Here is a 17,601-nt window from a genome sequence, read left to right as displayed (position 1 = left end):
CTGGAAACGGCCTGGATCCGGCAGGCTGCGGGAAAACCTTGGGATAAACAAAGACACTAAAATTAGCGTAGATGCCATTCTTCTCATGATGTAACAAGTACATCAGGATTTATGGGAAGTGTTCCCGGTTCCAGCTGACCTAATCTATGCAGCCTAATATTGAATTATAGAAGTCTATAATGTATTATGTGAATGCTATGTCAAAGAGATGTGTCTTTAATCTAGATTTGAACTGACAGAGTGTGTCTGCTTCCCGGACAATGTTAGGAAGACTGTTCCAAAGTTTTGGTGCTAAATAGGAAAAGGATCTACCACCAGCAGTCGATTTTGATATTCTAGGTATTATCAACTGGCCGGAATTTTGAGATCGCAATAGACGTGAAGGACTATAATGCGTTAAGAGCTCGCTCAAGTACTGCGGAGCTAAACAATTTAGTGCTTTGTAAGTAATCAGCAATATTTTAAAATTGATGCGATGTTTAATAGGGAGCCAGTGCAGTTTTGACAGAACTGGGCTAATATGGTCATACTTCCTGGTTCTGGTAAGAACTCGAGCTGCTGCGTTTTGAACCAGCTGTAGTTTGTTTATTAAGCGTGCAGGGCAACCACCCAGTAGAGCATTACAATAATCTAGCCTTGGGAGGGACAGTCTCACAGGGACAGAGTGGGAGGGACAGAGTGGGAGGGACAGTCTCACAGTTGTCACTGTGGTCATGTAGGAGTGCAAGTGAGATCAGGATGAGTTTCTATCCATATTCTTTTTCTTTCTTCATTACTCTTTTCATTCATTTCCTATAACAATCTGATGCAATTTATGCTAATGAAGAAATACAGTCTTAAAGGAGCTAGGGGCAGCTGTCAGAAGTTGGCATTGCATCATGCAGACCCAGGTAATGCACACAGAGAATAGGCACTTTTATTACTGCAGATATTACAGCAATGTTGACTGTGGGCACACTGAAGAAAAAAAAAAAAAACATTTTTGTGTTGCGTTACAGTAAAAAAAAGCTATATACACTACCATTCAAAAGTTTGGGGTCAGTAATATTTTTAATGTTTTTAAAAGAAGTATCTTCTGCTCACCAAGGCTGCATTTATTTGATTAAAAATACAAACAAAAACAGTAATATTGTGAAATATTATTCCAATTTAAAACAGCTGTTTTCTATGTGAATATACAGTAAAGTGTAATTTATTCCTGTGATCAAAGCTGAATTTTCAGCATCATTACTCCAGTATTTAGTGTCACATGATCCTTCAGAAATCATTCTAATATGATGATTTGATGCTCAAGAAACATTTATGATTATTATCAAAGTTGAAATCAGTTATTTACATTTTTATTTCATGATGCTATGATGAATAGAAAGTTCAAAAGAACAGCATTTATCTGACATCTAAAGCTTTTGTAACATTAAACACTACCGTTCAAAAGTTTGGGGTCAGTAAGAATTTTAATTTTATTTTGGGGGGAAAGAAATAAAATAAATCAATACTTTTATTCATCAAGGATGAGTTAAACTGATCAAAAGTTACAGTAAAGACATTTATAATGTTAGAAAATATTCTATTTTAAATAAATGCTGTTCTTTTGAACTTTCTATTCATCAAAGAATTTTGAAAAAAAAAATTGTACACAACTGTTTTCAACATTGATAATAATAATGAATGTTTCTTGAGCATCAAATCATCATATTAGAATGATTTCTGTAGGATCATGTGACACTGAAGACTGGAGTAATGATGCTGAAAATTCAGCTTTGATCACAGGAATAAATTACAGTTTAAAATATATTAAAATAGAAAACAGTCATTTTAAATTGTCATAATATTTCACAATATTACTGTTTGTTTTATTGTTTTTTTTTATCAAATAAATGCAGCCTTGGTGAGCAGAAGATACTTCTTTTAAAAACATAAAAAAATGTAGTGTATATATATATATATATATATATATATATATATATATATATGTGTGTGTGTGTGTGTGTGTGTGTGTGTGTGTGTGTGTGTGTGTGTGTGTGTGTGTGTGTGTGTGTGTGTGTGTGTGTGTGTGTGGCTCGTTCAGGGGCACTGCACTGAAAAAACAAACATAAATGGCATAAATGTAATATAACCAGGTCAGATAAGTTATAGTAGCATTTCAAAATACCCAAGAGAAGAAAAATTCATTAAGATAAATTAAACAATTGTTCTTTTGCATTAAGTGTGTTTTGAGATTGTTTAGTGTGTGAGTGTATAGAAGAAAAAATATCAGAATATATTCTTGAAGACCCAGGGGTCTTGTCTGTATGTCCACACATCCTTGCTGGTCCTGTGTAGTCAATATGTAGTTGTCCCCTCCTTCTGGGGTCAACCTGGGTGCAAAATGCTTGTACTCTGACTAATGCTCCTACTGTGATGGTATGAGGAGATCCACATTTACAAAGAAAAAAACATTAGACAGTTGTTTTGCTCCTTGTCAGTTGTGTCGAGACTTGTTTTATTCAATTATAAAGTGCCTGTGTTTGCAAAACTGTGTGTGTGTGTGTGTGTGTGTGTGTGTGTGTGTGTGTGTGTGTGTGTGTGTGTGTGTGTGTGTGTGTGTGTGTGTGTGTGTGTGTGTGTGTGTGTGTGTGTGTGTGTGTTATTAGACTTTTGTTCGTTGTCCATTTTACTCTAGTCTTGGTTGCTATCCCACACAATCTTTTGTTGGGTAATCAGAGCAGGTGGCAAAGCCTGCTGGGAATGAGTCTTTATCAGCGGAAGACTGATAAGAATCGAGGAAAAGACTCGAAACATTCAGAGTGTGCTATAAACCTCTCTGTTTGATTTGTGACAGTATGTATGTAATATATACAGTAGGCTATGTCATAAGACATACATGTAAATACATGTTTAGCTTGCACATGTTGGAATGTAACAGTAAATAGGTTACAAAGAGTTTACCTGAACAGGGAGTAAAGGTTTGTGATGTTATCCAGTATTTTTAAATTTGTTTAGAAATACTTCCCATTTTGTGTGAGGGTAATAAATCTAGAGGAAAAACTCCTGGAACTTTGAAAAGTGGTCAGCTTGAAACTTTGTAAGTGAAACTTTGTAAGAGAACAGTTAGTATAATTTGAAAAAGAATCAACTTCCTGGTATTTGGAGGAAAATTTGTTCTTCAGACTTACAGGCACTGAATTACTAATGGTTTGTGTCTTTAAAAACATGTGCAACATAGTCAACTAACTAACTAGTCTGCTGGGGATTGTCTTTGAAAAACAGCATAAAAACACGCAGCATCTTTAGAGTATTTGCAGATTTCCAATCATGAATTTGCAATTTTAGACGTGTCATACACACAAAATACATGTTAACAGATATGTATGTTTTATGGACAGGCCATTTGCAGTGAACTCTGATTCATCATGTACTGCTTTTTACTGTGCCGCTTGTATTATTATTGGCAGGTAATACACTGAACATTTAAGAAAATAATTTGCACACATATTTCAAGTGTATAACAAGTGTATAACAAATAGCCTATCAATTAAGTTATGTAAAAAATAGTGAAATTACAAAATAAAAAAGAACAGAATCAAATCAATTAACTAACTACATTGTTGCCATATTTACACTTATAATACAGAGCACAATATAACTCTATAAAAATTAACTCAATTTATATCCCCATGTTTCAGTTTTTTTAAAACACTACTTTTTAACTGGTGGTTCCCTTGTTCAGGTTCTGTGTGTCTCTCTTGAGCACCCTTTTCAAATCCATGTACTTATTTAAATATGTAATGTAAATGTGTGCATTTCACAAAAAAACTAAATAACGACAGACAAATAACACACACACACACACACACACACACACACACACAAATGTTGAGTCTTGTTGGCTCATAGCACAAGTCTCCATTGACCCCTGGATGCACCTCAACCCACAGATGAGATTGAAAACAGAACAAAGTGAACAAATTAGTAACCGTGTAAAACTATGATTGTGCTGTACAATATCAAAAAATATTATAGTATGCTTTTAATCATAAAATAATTAGAATTTATGTGCGATAAATATACATAATAAATATAATTAGATTGAATATTTGCTAAAATAACTTGTAATTTACTATTTATATGTGATATCACTAATATCAGTATTATGCCATTTGCTAAATTTGCCAAACAATTCAATTGAAACGCATTGAACCTGCCTCACTTTAACAAATTCTAAAAGTGGTTTTGTTCATATTACAGTTCTCAAACAGCTTTCACCATGTTTTTTTCTAAACTTTTTTTTTTTTTTAGTTTTTAAAGAGAATAATCATGCACCTTTTTATCTTTATCATTTTGCATGTTAACATTGACCTACACTGTCTGAAAGGAAGTGCACACACGCACAGCAGCTCTCCTGAGTACTCGGGAGAGGTATGTGGATTGGCGTTGTCCAAAGAAGGCCTGTCCACCATCTGGCCCAGGAATGTGCAGCCCCAATCAAAAGAACTGACAGAGGTCTTTCTTTGTCTGAATGCTCTGTGCCTCCAGATAGCTATAAAACACCTGGATCAATCAGCGGGTGACAGCACAGAGACAACGAGAGAGAGAAAGAAGATCAGTCGCTGGCAGAAGCGGCTCACCTCCCTCCCTTGTCCTCCTGAGGCGGCTGCATGCCCCCTCCCTGTGCCCCTCTATCCAGCACTTTGAACACAGTTATATCTCTGGATACTGCAGCAGGCTGTCACTGGTTTGATCTCTGTCAGCTGAGTCTTTGAGAGGAGTTCACAGGGTCCTCAGTGGTCCAAGCAACAATCGCCTTGGACTTCTCTTTGTCTCTTTCTTCCGTTCAGTGTCCACTCTGCCCTGCCTTCACTCTGATTGATGCTCACTGTGCTTCATGTTTAGCTGGACATATCTGCACTGATGTGAATAGCAAAGCAGAATTATTAGTGATTTGAAAGAATAAACTCGCTGACTAGAACAGGCTGCGTCATACCTATAGCCAAAAAGGATGTTTCTCAACAGCTGTCCATAAAAGTTCAGAGAAAGTTTTTTTTTTTTTTTTTTTTTCCTCACAGACATGTTTATATTAATCATCAGATGATCCCCATAATGGTAAATTAAAAAGGATGCTCATAACTGTGCTCATGAACTGATGCTCATACTAATATCTTAGTAAAAACCTAAAGTAATATTGACAAATCATTTGAAAGCTTACAATCTCTAGTTTTCATATTTGGTGGCTGTTTTTTAAAATAAATTACAGAGGAGCAGTAATTTATCAATTTGCAACAAGAATATTTCATATTCATTAGGCGTGTTTAGGCCTTTATTTTGAAATAGAAATAAACATGAAAAATCATGAAAGATTGGTAACCTCAGTTTGTTTTCATGCCAAGAGTTCAAAAGATAACACCAATTAAATTTTATGAGAAAAAATGGTCTGAAAATGTTTAGAATATAAAGAAAAATATTATGGATTCTCGATTTGTGATGCGGCACGCAGCAGCAGCAAGCTATAACGCACATATGTGCTCTTTTTATGTTTATTAGAGGTTGAAATCAAATCAAATACTGCCAAAACACCCATACTATTTCTGAATAGGATGTATACTTCATAAATTGTATGAAATTATGGAAATACATGGTTCAGATCACTCAAATCATATATGAAAATGGAGGCGCCCTTATATGGTCAGTAAGGAAGCTGACTGTCCATCTAGTGAAAAAGTTTGGTACTGCGCCCAAATAAAATCTTACTGACAGCTCATTTTTTGAGATATCAACCTAAAATTTGGAACACAACTTGTTTAGATTTTTCGCTTTAATTTTTTTTGCAGTTTTAGAGTAAAATATATTTTGTAATATATATATTTTATATAAAATATAAATAATTATATTTTTACATTCTATATTTTCATAAACTCAAACTTATATAACTTTGTTTTCTTTTTCACTTTCATAATTTATTTCACTTCTACAATAATCTGGCAAATGTCTTCTTAAAAACAAGACCAACCACATGTCTATATTCCAAAGCATTCTTGAATTACAACCATTTAAGTTTGTATAGTGATTTTTTGTTGTCTATGCGAAAAAAAGGGGGGGTGACAGTTAAAGGGTTAACTGGTTAACCGTTAACGGACAGTCAGAATTTTGACCGATTCATACTATTGGTTGAATGGTTTAAAAAGTAATTTTTCACGATTTTTTAAAAATGCTTGCTGAATGGTTAAAAAATACAAAATTGGATTTTTGAAAAACAACAACAAAACAACAACAACAACAACAACAAAAACATATAATTTGTGTAAGTCTCATTTTATTATTAGCTACATTAATGTAAAATACTGGTAGGAATGTTTAGAAACAAACACAATAAACATAGCTATAGGCTATTTTAATTCCCCTCACTCCACAATAAATCCTTTCAATTTAATGGTATTCAAAACAGAACAAGAATGAAAAATGAAAGTAGCTATAGGCTAAATGTATTAATTTAAAGTGAAAGTGAAACAGAAACCGGCGTTGGGCTCACGTAGACAACCTCGCTCATTCGGCACAAATCCAAATGTTTCTATATTCGCAATATTTCTGGATGCTGACTGTTTTTATGTAACTTTGTACTTCACTCACGTTCCAATATCCACGTAAAACATCATCCTTCTCATGTGATAAATATGCTTGACATAACACCACAGTGGGATGGTGATCACGCTGAACGGCACTGGACTATGGGCTATTTCAATTGAGCAGTGTAACTTGTTATATTTTTGGTTGACTTGATAATGAACAGGCTGTGGTGTCAAGTCAGCAAATCTAGAACTGATATGTGTGTGTGTGTGCGCGCGTGAGGCGATCTGCAAGATCATTTGAACTGTCTCCTTATAACATCAGAAACAACTTGAAATACTCTGTCATTTATGGTCATACTGATAAGAGTAAGCCATCATTTGAAACTTTAAAGGGTTTACTTTTATTTGTGTATACTCACAATGAAAACAAAACATTGTGCTTTTGTAAAATAAAGAAAACAAATGGGATGCCATCTCGGTTTCCTTTCCATGGACTTGAAAAAAAAAAAACTGTGCATATAACCTAAAACCTATAAAAACAGCACGTACGTGATGTGATCATGTGACAATGAGTGAATCTTCATGCTTTGTTGCTATTAGCGCATGTAAAACTAAACCATATTTTGTTATTTTAATGGGTCACAGACATTCGTTCTTGTAACAGTCACCAGCTGGAGTGCCCTTGAGAGCCACCAGAGGGCACTCCACACCAGACTCTCATGTTCACTCACAGACTACATCTCCCATCATTCTCTGCCTGGACTCATCAGCACTCATTATCACATTCCCCTGTATCTCATCTTCTTGTTTAGTTCACCCCATATAAGCCTGGTTCACCCCATCACTCACTGCGAAGTTTTGTATGTTGTTGCACTGCATTTCCGAGCGGTTTTCCCTGGTTTCGTGTCTCTTGGTTTTTGGATTTCTTGCCTTTTCCCTGGATTACTCTTTTGCCTCTGACCCCTGCCTGTTTTGTTTGTTTATTTGTTTGTTTGGACTGCCTTCCTGTGTTTGACCCTCTGCTTGTGTTGATTACGATTCTGGATTACGCCTTCTAATAAAGCTGCAATTGGATCTCACCTTCGAGTCTCGGAGCAGTTTCGTGACAATTCTAATGTAATCTAATCTTGTTAACAAGCTTCGGTTGTCCCTTGGGGGGGGGGAAATAAATTAACATCCCTAGAAAAAAAAAACACATTAGTCAATATGTCAATACATTTTATACTAAGTATGTTTGGTTATAAAATAAAATTCTATGGTCCAAAGTTCACGTATTATATATCCTACAATTATAATAGAAAACAGAGAAGACCCAGGTGATAGTTAATTTCTAGTCAGACTGGACAGTGGGAAAAGTTTTAGACTATTTTAAATCATTTTTATATTTAAAATGATTTCCCCCCCAAAAATTATAAATATATGTCTGAGAAGACCAGTAGGATATCTCTCAGAGATTCAGCTGAAATGTTATAGTAAATATACAGCTGTAACTTAAGGCTGGTATATAGCCTGTGCCACAATAACAAGATTCAGGCCTCAGGTCAGGTCAGGCCTCAGACTGTTTCACTACAATAATATCACAGTTGGCAATACAATCCCATTGAGTAAAACATAGAAGGGCCAAAGCCTGGAGAAAATTCAGCCATATTCATTATTTATTTAACCATCCGTATGCATCTTATGTGTATAATGACACAACAATATTCATCATCCACTCAATGATATGGTTTTTTTTTTTTTTAAGGAAACCATATTTATATATTGTTATAAATGTAAAATAATTAATGGAAAAGAGAGTTGCATTACAAAGAAAGAAAGAAAGAAAGAAAGAAAGAAAGAAAGAAAGAAAGAAAGAAAGAAAGAAAGAAAGAAAGAAAGAAAGAACCAATCCTGTCCAGTGTGATCTCTTTAGTATTTGTACATTTGAATGTTTGAATTCACACTAAAACATATAATATCAACATATGAATTGTAAACCCTTTTACACATGCCATTCAATGTTTACAAATCATTTAATGCTGATATAATGAATAAATTACATGTATATGTTGATTTTAATGTATTTATAATAAATTACACTAGCTAAATCTTTTTAGAGCCATCACATTAATTAAAAAAACTTTTATTTACTTTGACAAAATTGTCATTCTACTCTGCTTAGAGAGTTAAAATATGTGTACCTCTCAAAAGTTGTACATACATAAAAGGGTTCACATTTTAGATACTGCCAGTGCGTTGATATTGTTTCACTGTCAATCCAAATGCACATGCATACAAATGTATACACACTTTATGCATATATATGCAGATGAATGGGATGCTGGTCCCGCGTGCATACAGAGAAATCTCAATAAAACCAATTCTAATATATTTTTTGTTGCTGCTTAATAAAGCCTTTCATGGTGCACTGCCTGTTTTTATTTGTTACATGTTTTCCTTCATAGCTTGCCTGTACATTTATGGCAGGACATCGACAGTGTTTTGAAAGCTAAGCCTTGAATAAGATCAAATCTTGTGGGTGGCAGAGAGTACAAGATGCTTTTAGTGTTTGCCAGCAACCTGGTGTCAGCAAAGTTGTTGTGTGTGTGTGTGTGTGTGTGTGTGTGTGTGTGTGTGTGTGTGTGTGTGTGTGTGTGTGTGTGTGTGTGTGTGTGTGTGTGTGTGTGTGCGCCATGGTGTAAATGCTAGAAACACAGGAATCAATAGAGGTGGCCTATAATCATACATTAGTTTGGGTTATCCTCATAGTATAATGGAGTGAGGTTTGGTTTAGGAGCTGTTCTATACTGCATTGACAGTACTGACACCGCTGAGCTGTTAATTGACCTCCTAATTGAGCTCTTAATTATTTAATTAAACAATTAACTATCACATAAGTTGTCAGACCCCACATGTTATGTTTCCAACTCTGCAAATGCATGTAAGTGTTATAATTCAGGACTGACAAAGAAAAAAGAACACAACACTTCAACACTGGCAACGGCACTAATGAAAGTTCATTTAACACCCCCCCCCCCCTCCCCCTCCCCCCCCCCCCCCTCTCTCTCTCTCTCTCTCTCTCTCTCTCTCTCTCTCTCTCTCTCTTTTTCACTTATAATGTCTTATGTGATAAATGACTGTGATACAATAAGCCTCATTCTTCAATGAATCATACATGTTTAGACCAAATGCACATAAGTCAGCTTGTAAACTGATGTCATAGCAGCAGCGATTTTGTTTAAATTATTGATTCAGAGTAATTTTTTTCTGCAAATAGGTGATTTTAAATTACCCAACCAAATCAGGCAGCTACTGAAGGCAGCTACTAACATGTGACATACATATACAAATTAATTATTTGTTTCCCCATCATATAATGTAACTGTTATTGCTCATTTATTTCATTATTTTTTCTTGTTTTTTTTTTTATTATTTCTTGAGCATTTTAATATTTGCATGTGCTATATCACAGATAACAGCATTTTTGATTAACTATTCTGATGAACCACAGAAAGCTTAATGTAATATCTACAGTAGGATTTATCACTTATAATTAATTAGTAACGTAATGGGTAACATGGACTACATACAAAGGGCACAGCAAAATCACATAAAAATGCAGTTACGCAATGCTGAAAAAGATAAGAATCAGGAAGACGAAAAAAAAAAAAAGATTTCACTTTTAAATTCATCTAATGAAAGACATTGACAGCAGAGGTGTGAGAGAACATGAACAATGTGGCCTCCCCACCTTTCCTCTCTTCCTGCCGGAGTCTTTTCTGTGGCGGAGTGATTAAGGAGATGTCTTATCACACAATGCCATTGTGTTGTCCTGCCAGGCTGACTGTCTCGTTGGGACACTTAACCCCTCATCGCTAAAAGCTTTTAGGGTCAGATCCGGTTCAGTCTCCACATCAAGTAATGGCGGCTTTTGTCAAAACAAAGGAAATTCAAATGGGGCAAAAGCAGGCCATGTTTCAGGTGAGAAGAAGGAAGAGCTCATCTAAATGCCCCTACATGAATATGGCACAAGACACAGAATGGATGCTTGTTAGTACAATGTCAGTCAGCATGACAGTGTGACATGAGCATGACTGCATTCGTTTAAGACATAATTCTCATTAGTAAATTACAATATTGTTTAAGTGAAAAACATATTTTGGAATATTTATTGTAAGGAATTTTGTCTTTAACAGAAAGATTGCATAATTCAACAAATTCAATTTGTTAAATGCATTAATGAATTAGAAAGTGCAAATGCTGGATAGGCTAATAAACCCTGCTGTTTTGAAGTATAACAGTTTAAGAATCTTTAAATGATGATTATTTTCTTGTTCATTTTCAGGCCATCCGCTGTACTCTGGTAAACTGCACATGTGAGTGTTTCCAGCCTGGAAAAATCCACCTCCGGACATGTGACCATTGCAAGCATGGATGGGTCGCTCATGGTGAGTATCAGTGAGTGTATAAACCAGCCTGGTCATATTGCTTATAGGTACTTATACATATATCACGGTCATGTCATGTTTAGTTTAATTATCATGTCTTGTTTAGTTTAATAGTTTCATTGTCATGTTCTATTTAGTTTGGCTTTCATTGTCACCATCAACTCATTGCCTGAGTTCTCATTCATTTGTTGCTATGATTTCTGATTAGTGCACACCTGTTTCTTGTTTCTTGGATTGCCTGTCTCCGTGTATTTAAGCCCTCTGTTCTTCAGTTCATTGCTCCGTGTTAAAGTTTATGGTAGTTTATGTCACTCTAGTTTATGGTTTATGTTTCTGTCACGCTCCGTATTTATTAAATCTCATGTTCCATCGGTCATTCTGCATCATACATCTCTTTACTGGATTTACTATACACAACCCATGACAAAGTATGGGACCTATATTAGATTAAGGCAGCAGAAGAAAAGCATAAATGGATATGCCTGTTGTACGCCTGCTTTTAGCAGTGGGATCGGTCCCTTGAGGACCATATGAGGGAATTTCTAGATCTGGCGTGCCTCACCCACTATCCCTGCCACTCACTGTGCATCTTCTACAACAACACCAGCCTCAATGAGCATTCAAGGCAATGTCTACCCATGGAAGGTCCTCAAGGGAGTTTCGCACAGTATATGGAGTGGGTGCTGGTCAGTTGTGGATCTCTATTCACCGTCTGCCCCGTTGAAAAGGACATCGCCAGCCCTAACTTCGCTATGGACCCAGAGCCTTGCCAGCATTCCAGCATGTCCGCTATGCAGATCTTAAGCCAGAGCCCACCACAGACTCAGAGCCTGAGCCCGCCCCGACGCAAAGCAAGAGCCAAAGCATTAGCCAGAGGCCAATTTCAGCCCAGAGCCCGAGCTCAATGCGGAGTCTGACCAGGTGCATGCACCGGCACCAGAGTCCATCATCAAGGTTATTTTAGTGGAGATCGATGGGATGGATTCCAGCCCTGCCCACACTCTTGTTACTGAGGTGTATGCAATGAGCTGGGTTCCTGCAGTGGTTCTCAACTCCAGTCCTCGGGACCCGCTGCTCTGCACATTTTGTATGTCTCCCTTATTTAACACACCTGAATCAGATCATCAGCTCGTTAAGAGAGACTCCATGAACTGAACTGAGTGTGTCAGATAAGAGAGACATACAAAATGTGCAGAGCAACGGGTCCCGAGGACTGGAGTTGAGAACCACTGATCTAGATTAAATCATGTTCCAAGATCTCCAGTCTCCGCTGGTCCCATCTTGTTCCAAGTCGTCTTCATCTCAGCCCAGGTTCAGCCCAGTTCCAAGTCGCCTTTTGTTGCTAGAGTGAATCAGCCAAGCTCCAAGTCTCTTTCGTCTTGTTTGGTCCTGCCCAGCCTTCCTCTTCCTCCTCCTCTGCCGAAGCCATCCAGTTCATTGGCCTCACCTCCACTGTCTCCCTTCAGCCCATTGGCTCCTTCTTCTGTAGCTCTGCCCTGCTGCTTGGATCCACCTTGGGCGGATAAAAAAAAAAATACATGACAAGAAATTAAAGACAACATTCTTAAAAAATTCCACTGAAAATAATATTACAAGTCACTTGAGGAACAGCTGTGAATGTGCCTACCCCAGCCTTACTTCACAACAGGAATCACACTTTTGTCTTTGTCTCTGGAAAATAATGATCTGTGATATTGTTTTATGTTGAATATCAAAGTTTCTGGTTTAGTCTATTTGGTAATAAGGGATTTGTGGTGACGCGTTTAGATTTGTGAAGGAAAAAAAGGTGCCCCTGCTGGCGAAAGGCACAATAATTAACATGATAATATTAACAGCCAGCTGACTTTTTCATTTGTTTACATGACATGGTTAGATTCAGATGGTAAATATCATATATTAAGTTGGGTGTCCACCTTAATCACAATTTTTAATAGATAATCTTTTAATAGATAATCAGATTTTTAAACAAAATAAACCACTTTTATGTTATGTTGCTCCATAAATGTTCAATACAAACATATATTTTTTTTCTGCAATCATACACTATGGGAATAGTGAAAAGCATTTTTTCTTAAAGGTGCCTTGTGTAATGTCCGCCAAAAAATCAATTCATACTCCACATTCCATACCAGATGGGGGCAGTATACCTCCAGAAAGTGAGTTGGTCTACTCTAGAGTAACAACCGAGAAACGGCATAGTCTCTATGCTCCGCCCCACCTTCACAACGACCCTAGAGCCATAGCCGAAGCCGAGCCAACTCCTAATAGAGGACGTTTTGACTCCAGAGGAACGTTGGTTGATGTCAAGTGATTTTGAAATATGACATCTTCAAGCTACTCTCCTTCACCTTTACCAGTGAATATGTTCATATTCGTTTTGTTCATATTACATGTTTATTGTTAGTTTGAATTACATTAATTTGACAGACAGCATTCGCTGATGTTGACCAAGCTAGCGCCAACGTAACCAGAGCTGCCAACTCTCACGCATTCACCGTGAGACACACGCAATTGACACTTTTCACACGCCACACATCAATTTTCTCAAGCACAGAAAAATCGCGAAGCAAAGAGGACACGGAGACCGACAGACTAGACAGAGCAGGTAAGTTATGATATAAAAATCTCAGCTCTCAGATTCTGTCAATTTTATTACGCAATTCAAACAATAAATACCGTTTTGGCACTTGTAAATGTTACACGACAGATCCCTAGCGCACGTGAACCGATCATCTCTACTAGCTAATAGTAAATCAAGTAATAAAAACTCAGTGAGTGTTTTAGCGCAATTTTCTGACGTCATGGGATCACAACACTAAGAGATAGTAAATCTTTTCCTTGATTTTTTTTGTGCGTTCCCGAGATTAGACCTTCCTTAACATAATGCCGAAAACCCGAAGTCTCTAGGTGGTCTGGTTGAGGAGTAGATAGAAGTGCAAGATTGGTGCGCACAGACAGAACAGAAATCATGAGTTAACAATCGTAATTTTGTCCGGTGGAAAATTGCGCTAAAAAACACGAACACTGTTGAAAGATACAGTAGGCTACAACTTACCAAAATGTATTCCTCATACATAATATCGACCAATCAGTGTTTTTTATCAGCGTGAAGAGGTCAATAACATAGCTGGAGAACAATTATGTCAAATTTACCTCAGGAAAGCCATTTAATAAACATAATATAGGTCACGTAGTTGGCAAGAAAAAAAGAGCTATAGAGAGTATTGTGCTATAGGCCTATATGTGTACTATATTACAATACTACATATTTATTATATTCTTACTTATATCATGGGCTTCAGCCATTCTTCCGCTCTCTTCCCTGAACTGAAATGTAGTAGTGGGCTGTACTTTCCACACGATTGACATCAGGTTCAAGTACGCCCACAAGCCGTGCGAGTTATTCGTGTATTGCAGTTTGGCTGGTGGTTATGTTGCCCGCACATCCCATGGCCGAAACTGGTATTATGACACCTGTCGGGCTGTGGCTAGTAATTTAGCATGCTAATTCAGGTTGATATCTCTGCAGCACTATAACTTGTCATTTTTTTAATGACATCATCGCCCTTATTTCTTCTCATTCTTTTGATGCGTGTAGCTCATTTTTTGGATATTTTTACCTCAATTCTTACACATGGCACCTATGTCTTTAGCCCTGTTGTACTATATATATATATTTTCTATAAAATCAAATGGACTATTTAAATGTACTCAATCAAGTACATTTAGGCCTAATTAAAATAACACACACACATATATATATATATATATATATATATATATATATATATATATATGTATAACTGGGAAATTTAAATAATCTTCATACAAAAAAACTTGAGGGCACCTTCAGATTACAGACTGTTCATCTTCCTGAAAAAACTCTCTTTAGTTAAGCACTTGTGCTCTCTTGTTAGTAGCACATTTTGTAAGCAAGTAAACTCTTGATTCTGCATCCAATGGTGTTGGCTAGCGTGTGTGTGTGTGTGTGTGTGTGTGTGTGTGTGCGTGTGTGTGTGTGTGTGTGCGTTTATTGGATACTTACGGTCAAGAATGGATAATTGTTATCAATTGACATGTTTGTTCAGCTCCGTTTTAGATATTTGTGTGCTCATTATTAAATATGTTTGAATAATTAATAGATTATTCATTCATTATTTTCGGTTTCAGTTTGCAAGTGCAAGTTTTGGCCCAGAATTTTCATCAGTAAACCGAACGCTGCATGAGGACTTACAGTGACTGCAGCCTAATAAACCTACTGCAGTCTGTGTCATTAACAGTCTGTGGTATTTTCTTTTTTAAACCATAGGAAAATGTTAGTGTTCTTTAGCCTACAAATTTTTTTGTAGGCTGCTGATTTTTGTTCATGGAAATCAGCTGGAACAAAAAAACAAAAAAAAACAAAAAAACATTTTGCCAAAGGACACAAAATAAATATGTTTGATATAAATGTTTGACTAAATGTTACCTTACTTGAATCGAATCTGGGAATCGAAAAGTATCAGAATCGATGAGCAAAATCATAATCGCTGTACTTCAAACCATACCCAACCCTAGTGGGGAGGAAGTAGGGCATCGGTTTAACCTGATCTGTCTTTATCTGTCCTTTTATCTGGTCTCCTTCTTTCTCCTCTGAGCCCAGTGAAGTTATGGATCCTCATAAAACTGGCTCTTTAGCCAGTCAATATGCTCTGACTCGCATATCCATCCCTATTCCCTCATTCTACTCTGCACGCTTCTGGGTCTTCATTCCCACAGCTTTTAATTCAATAATAACTGTATTTTCATTATTTCATTATACTTAAAATAAAAAGCATAAAAAGGTCAAAAGGTAGCTGAAGTACTAGTGAAAACATCAAATGAAAGAGATGACAGTCAAAAGGGATAAGGAAAGACAGGGAGAAAAAGACAGTTGGTTTCATAGAGAGACAAAAGAAAACACCTGTTGGGTTGGGATAAAAGGAAGAGAGACAGGCCTTAAGGGACCATCACAGGGGCCCTTCACCTAGTTTTAATTTCACTGTGATCTGTCAGACGCTCTCCTTCCTATCCTTCTCTTCTTTTCACTCCTCTCTGCCATAGACTTCTCATTTTGTCTGTAGTGTTGGCAGCCATTCTGACAAGTAGTTCTTCATTTTTTATTATGTTCGTGTCTAGCAGGGTCTGTTGTCAGGCAAAGACCTAGTCAGCACAAAAATCAGTCCTAGACTGAGGGGAAAATCAGGTGTCACACAGACAGCGTCCGAGAACGAGAGAAATTTAAGAGAGAAAGAGCAGATGATATTGATGCCACTGTCATTTCTTCACAGAATTGTCATCAGCTGAGTGTGCATTTCATTCACACAGAAGATGTTAGACAGGATCAGTAAACTGAAGATTGTGTGTGTGGACACATATCATATTTCAAATATTATGTTTCAAATAAAAGACAATACACATTTTTCTGTTTTTGTGGGTGCCTTGTTACAACCAGCTTTGTGTAGGCAATTTAAAACATGCTAAAATAAAAGTGTTATATCACTGCCTTTTGATCATTACCTCATGCACTTAAGATTTCTCTCTGATGTGTTAGTGTTTTCATAAAAAAAGTGGTAACACTTAACAATAAGGTTTCATTAGTTAACATTAGTTAACTACATTAGTTAACATGAACTATAATGAACTATACTTCTACAACAATTATTAATATTTGTTAATGTCAATTTTAAAATTTACTAATACATTATTACAATTAAAAGTTATATTTGTTAACATTAGTTAATGCACCGTGATGTAACATGAACAAACAATAAACAGCTGTATTTGTATTACCTAACGTTCACAAAGATTTACAAATACAGTAACAAATGTATTGCTCATGGTTAGTGTCACATTCACCACCTTCACCGTCTGTCTTCTCTGCACTACATTCCCCAGGATCCTCTTTGGCGCACCTGCACTCACTCTCCCTCCCCTGAGTAATTATCATCATCACCTGTACCTCGTCATCTCACCCCTTTATATTCAGCACTCACCCTTCAGTCATCGTCTGGTCTCGTTGATTCATGACACACAGACCCTCTACCTACCTGCATACTCACTGTCGATCCTGATCTTCTTCAGCCTGTCTTCATTCTGTCTTCAGAGAAACTTCATCATCTTCATCTGCAAGAGAGATAGACTTGGTTATCATTCAGTTAAGCTTCATGTGATTATCTACTTCCTGTTTACTCACCTTTCACGCTGTATCCGATCCATTCTGCTATTAAAATATCAAACTTACCATCTTGTCTGCTTCGTGTGTGCAAACCTGACAGAAGACCAGACCAAAAATGCAGAATCTTTTGGATTCCAGAGTTAACCTGTTGTCCCTATTCGACGCAGCCCCGTTCATCATCCGGTTGGTTCCTGCCGAGCCGGCATTCCAGTTCGGGTCTGGAACGCCACCGTCTCCAGCCATCTTCGCCACGCCATCCATCCTAATCCATAGTCCAGCCGAGCCTGCACTTCACGCCACTCCAGCCGAGCCCGCACTTCACGCCAGATCTGCCGAGCCCAAGGCAGTATGCGTCATGCCCGCCGCCCCTGAGACTGAGAGCGTCATGCCCGCCGCGCCTGTGACCGTGAGCATCATGCCCGCAGAGCTAGAGACT

General features: G+C 37.1%; 1 protein-coding gene across 5 annotated transcripts in view; it reads left to right on the top strand.

Annotated features, from left to right (window-relative positions):
* bnc2 (basonuclin zinc finger protein 2) overlaps nt 1–17,601 on the top strand; it is a gene marked incomplete at its 3' end in the record, with an annotated part of 304,130 nt that overhangs the window by 156,933 nt on the left and 129,596 nt on the right. For all 5 annotated transcript variants that reach the window (XM_079863507.1, XM_079863505.1, XM_079863508.1 and 2 more), the window contains one exon: nt 10,867–10,969. In XM_079863507.1, coding sequence (XP_079719633.1) covers nt 10,867–10,969 — 103 coding nt within the window. The remainder of the gene's footprint in view (nt 1–10,866; nt 10,970–17,601) is intronic.

This window comes from Squalius cephalus (genome assembly GCF_949319135.1).
Source record: "Squalius cephalus genome assembly, chromosome: 2".
Classification (NCBI taxonomy): Eukaryota; Metazoa; Chordata; class Actinopteri; order Cypriniformes; family Leuciscidae; genus Squalius; species Squalius cephalus.
Note: the sequence above shows the minus strand (reverse complement) of the source record. Positions and strands in the feature narration are given on the sequence as shown.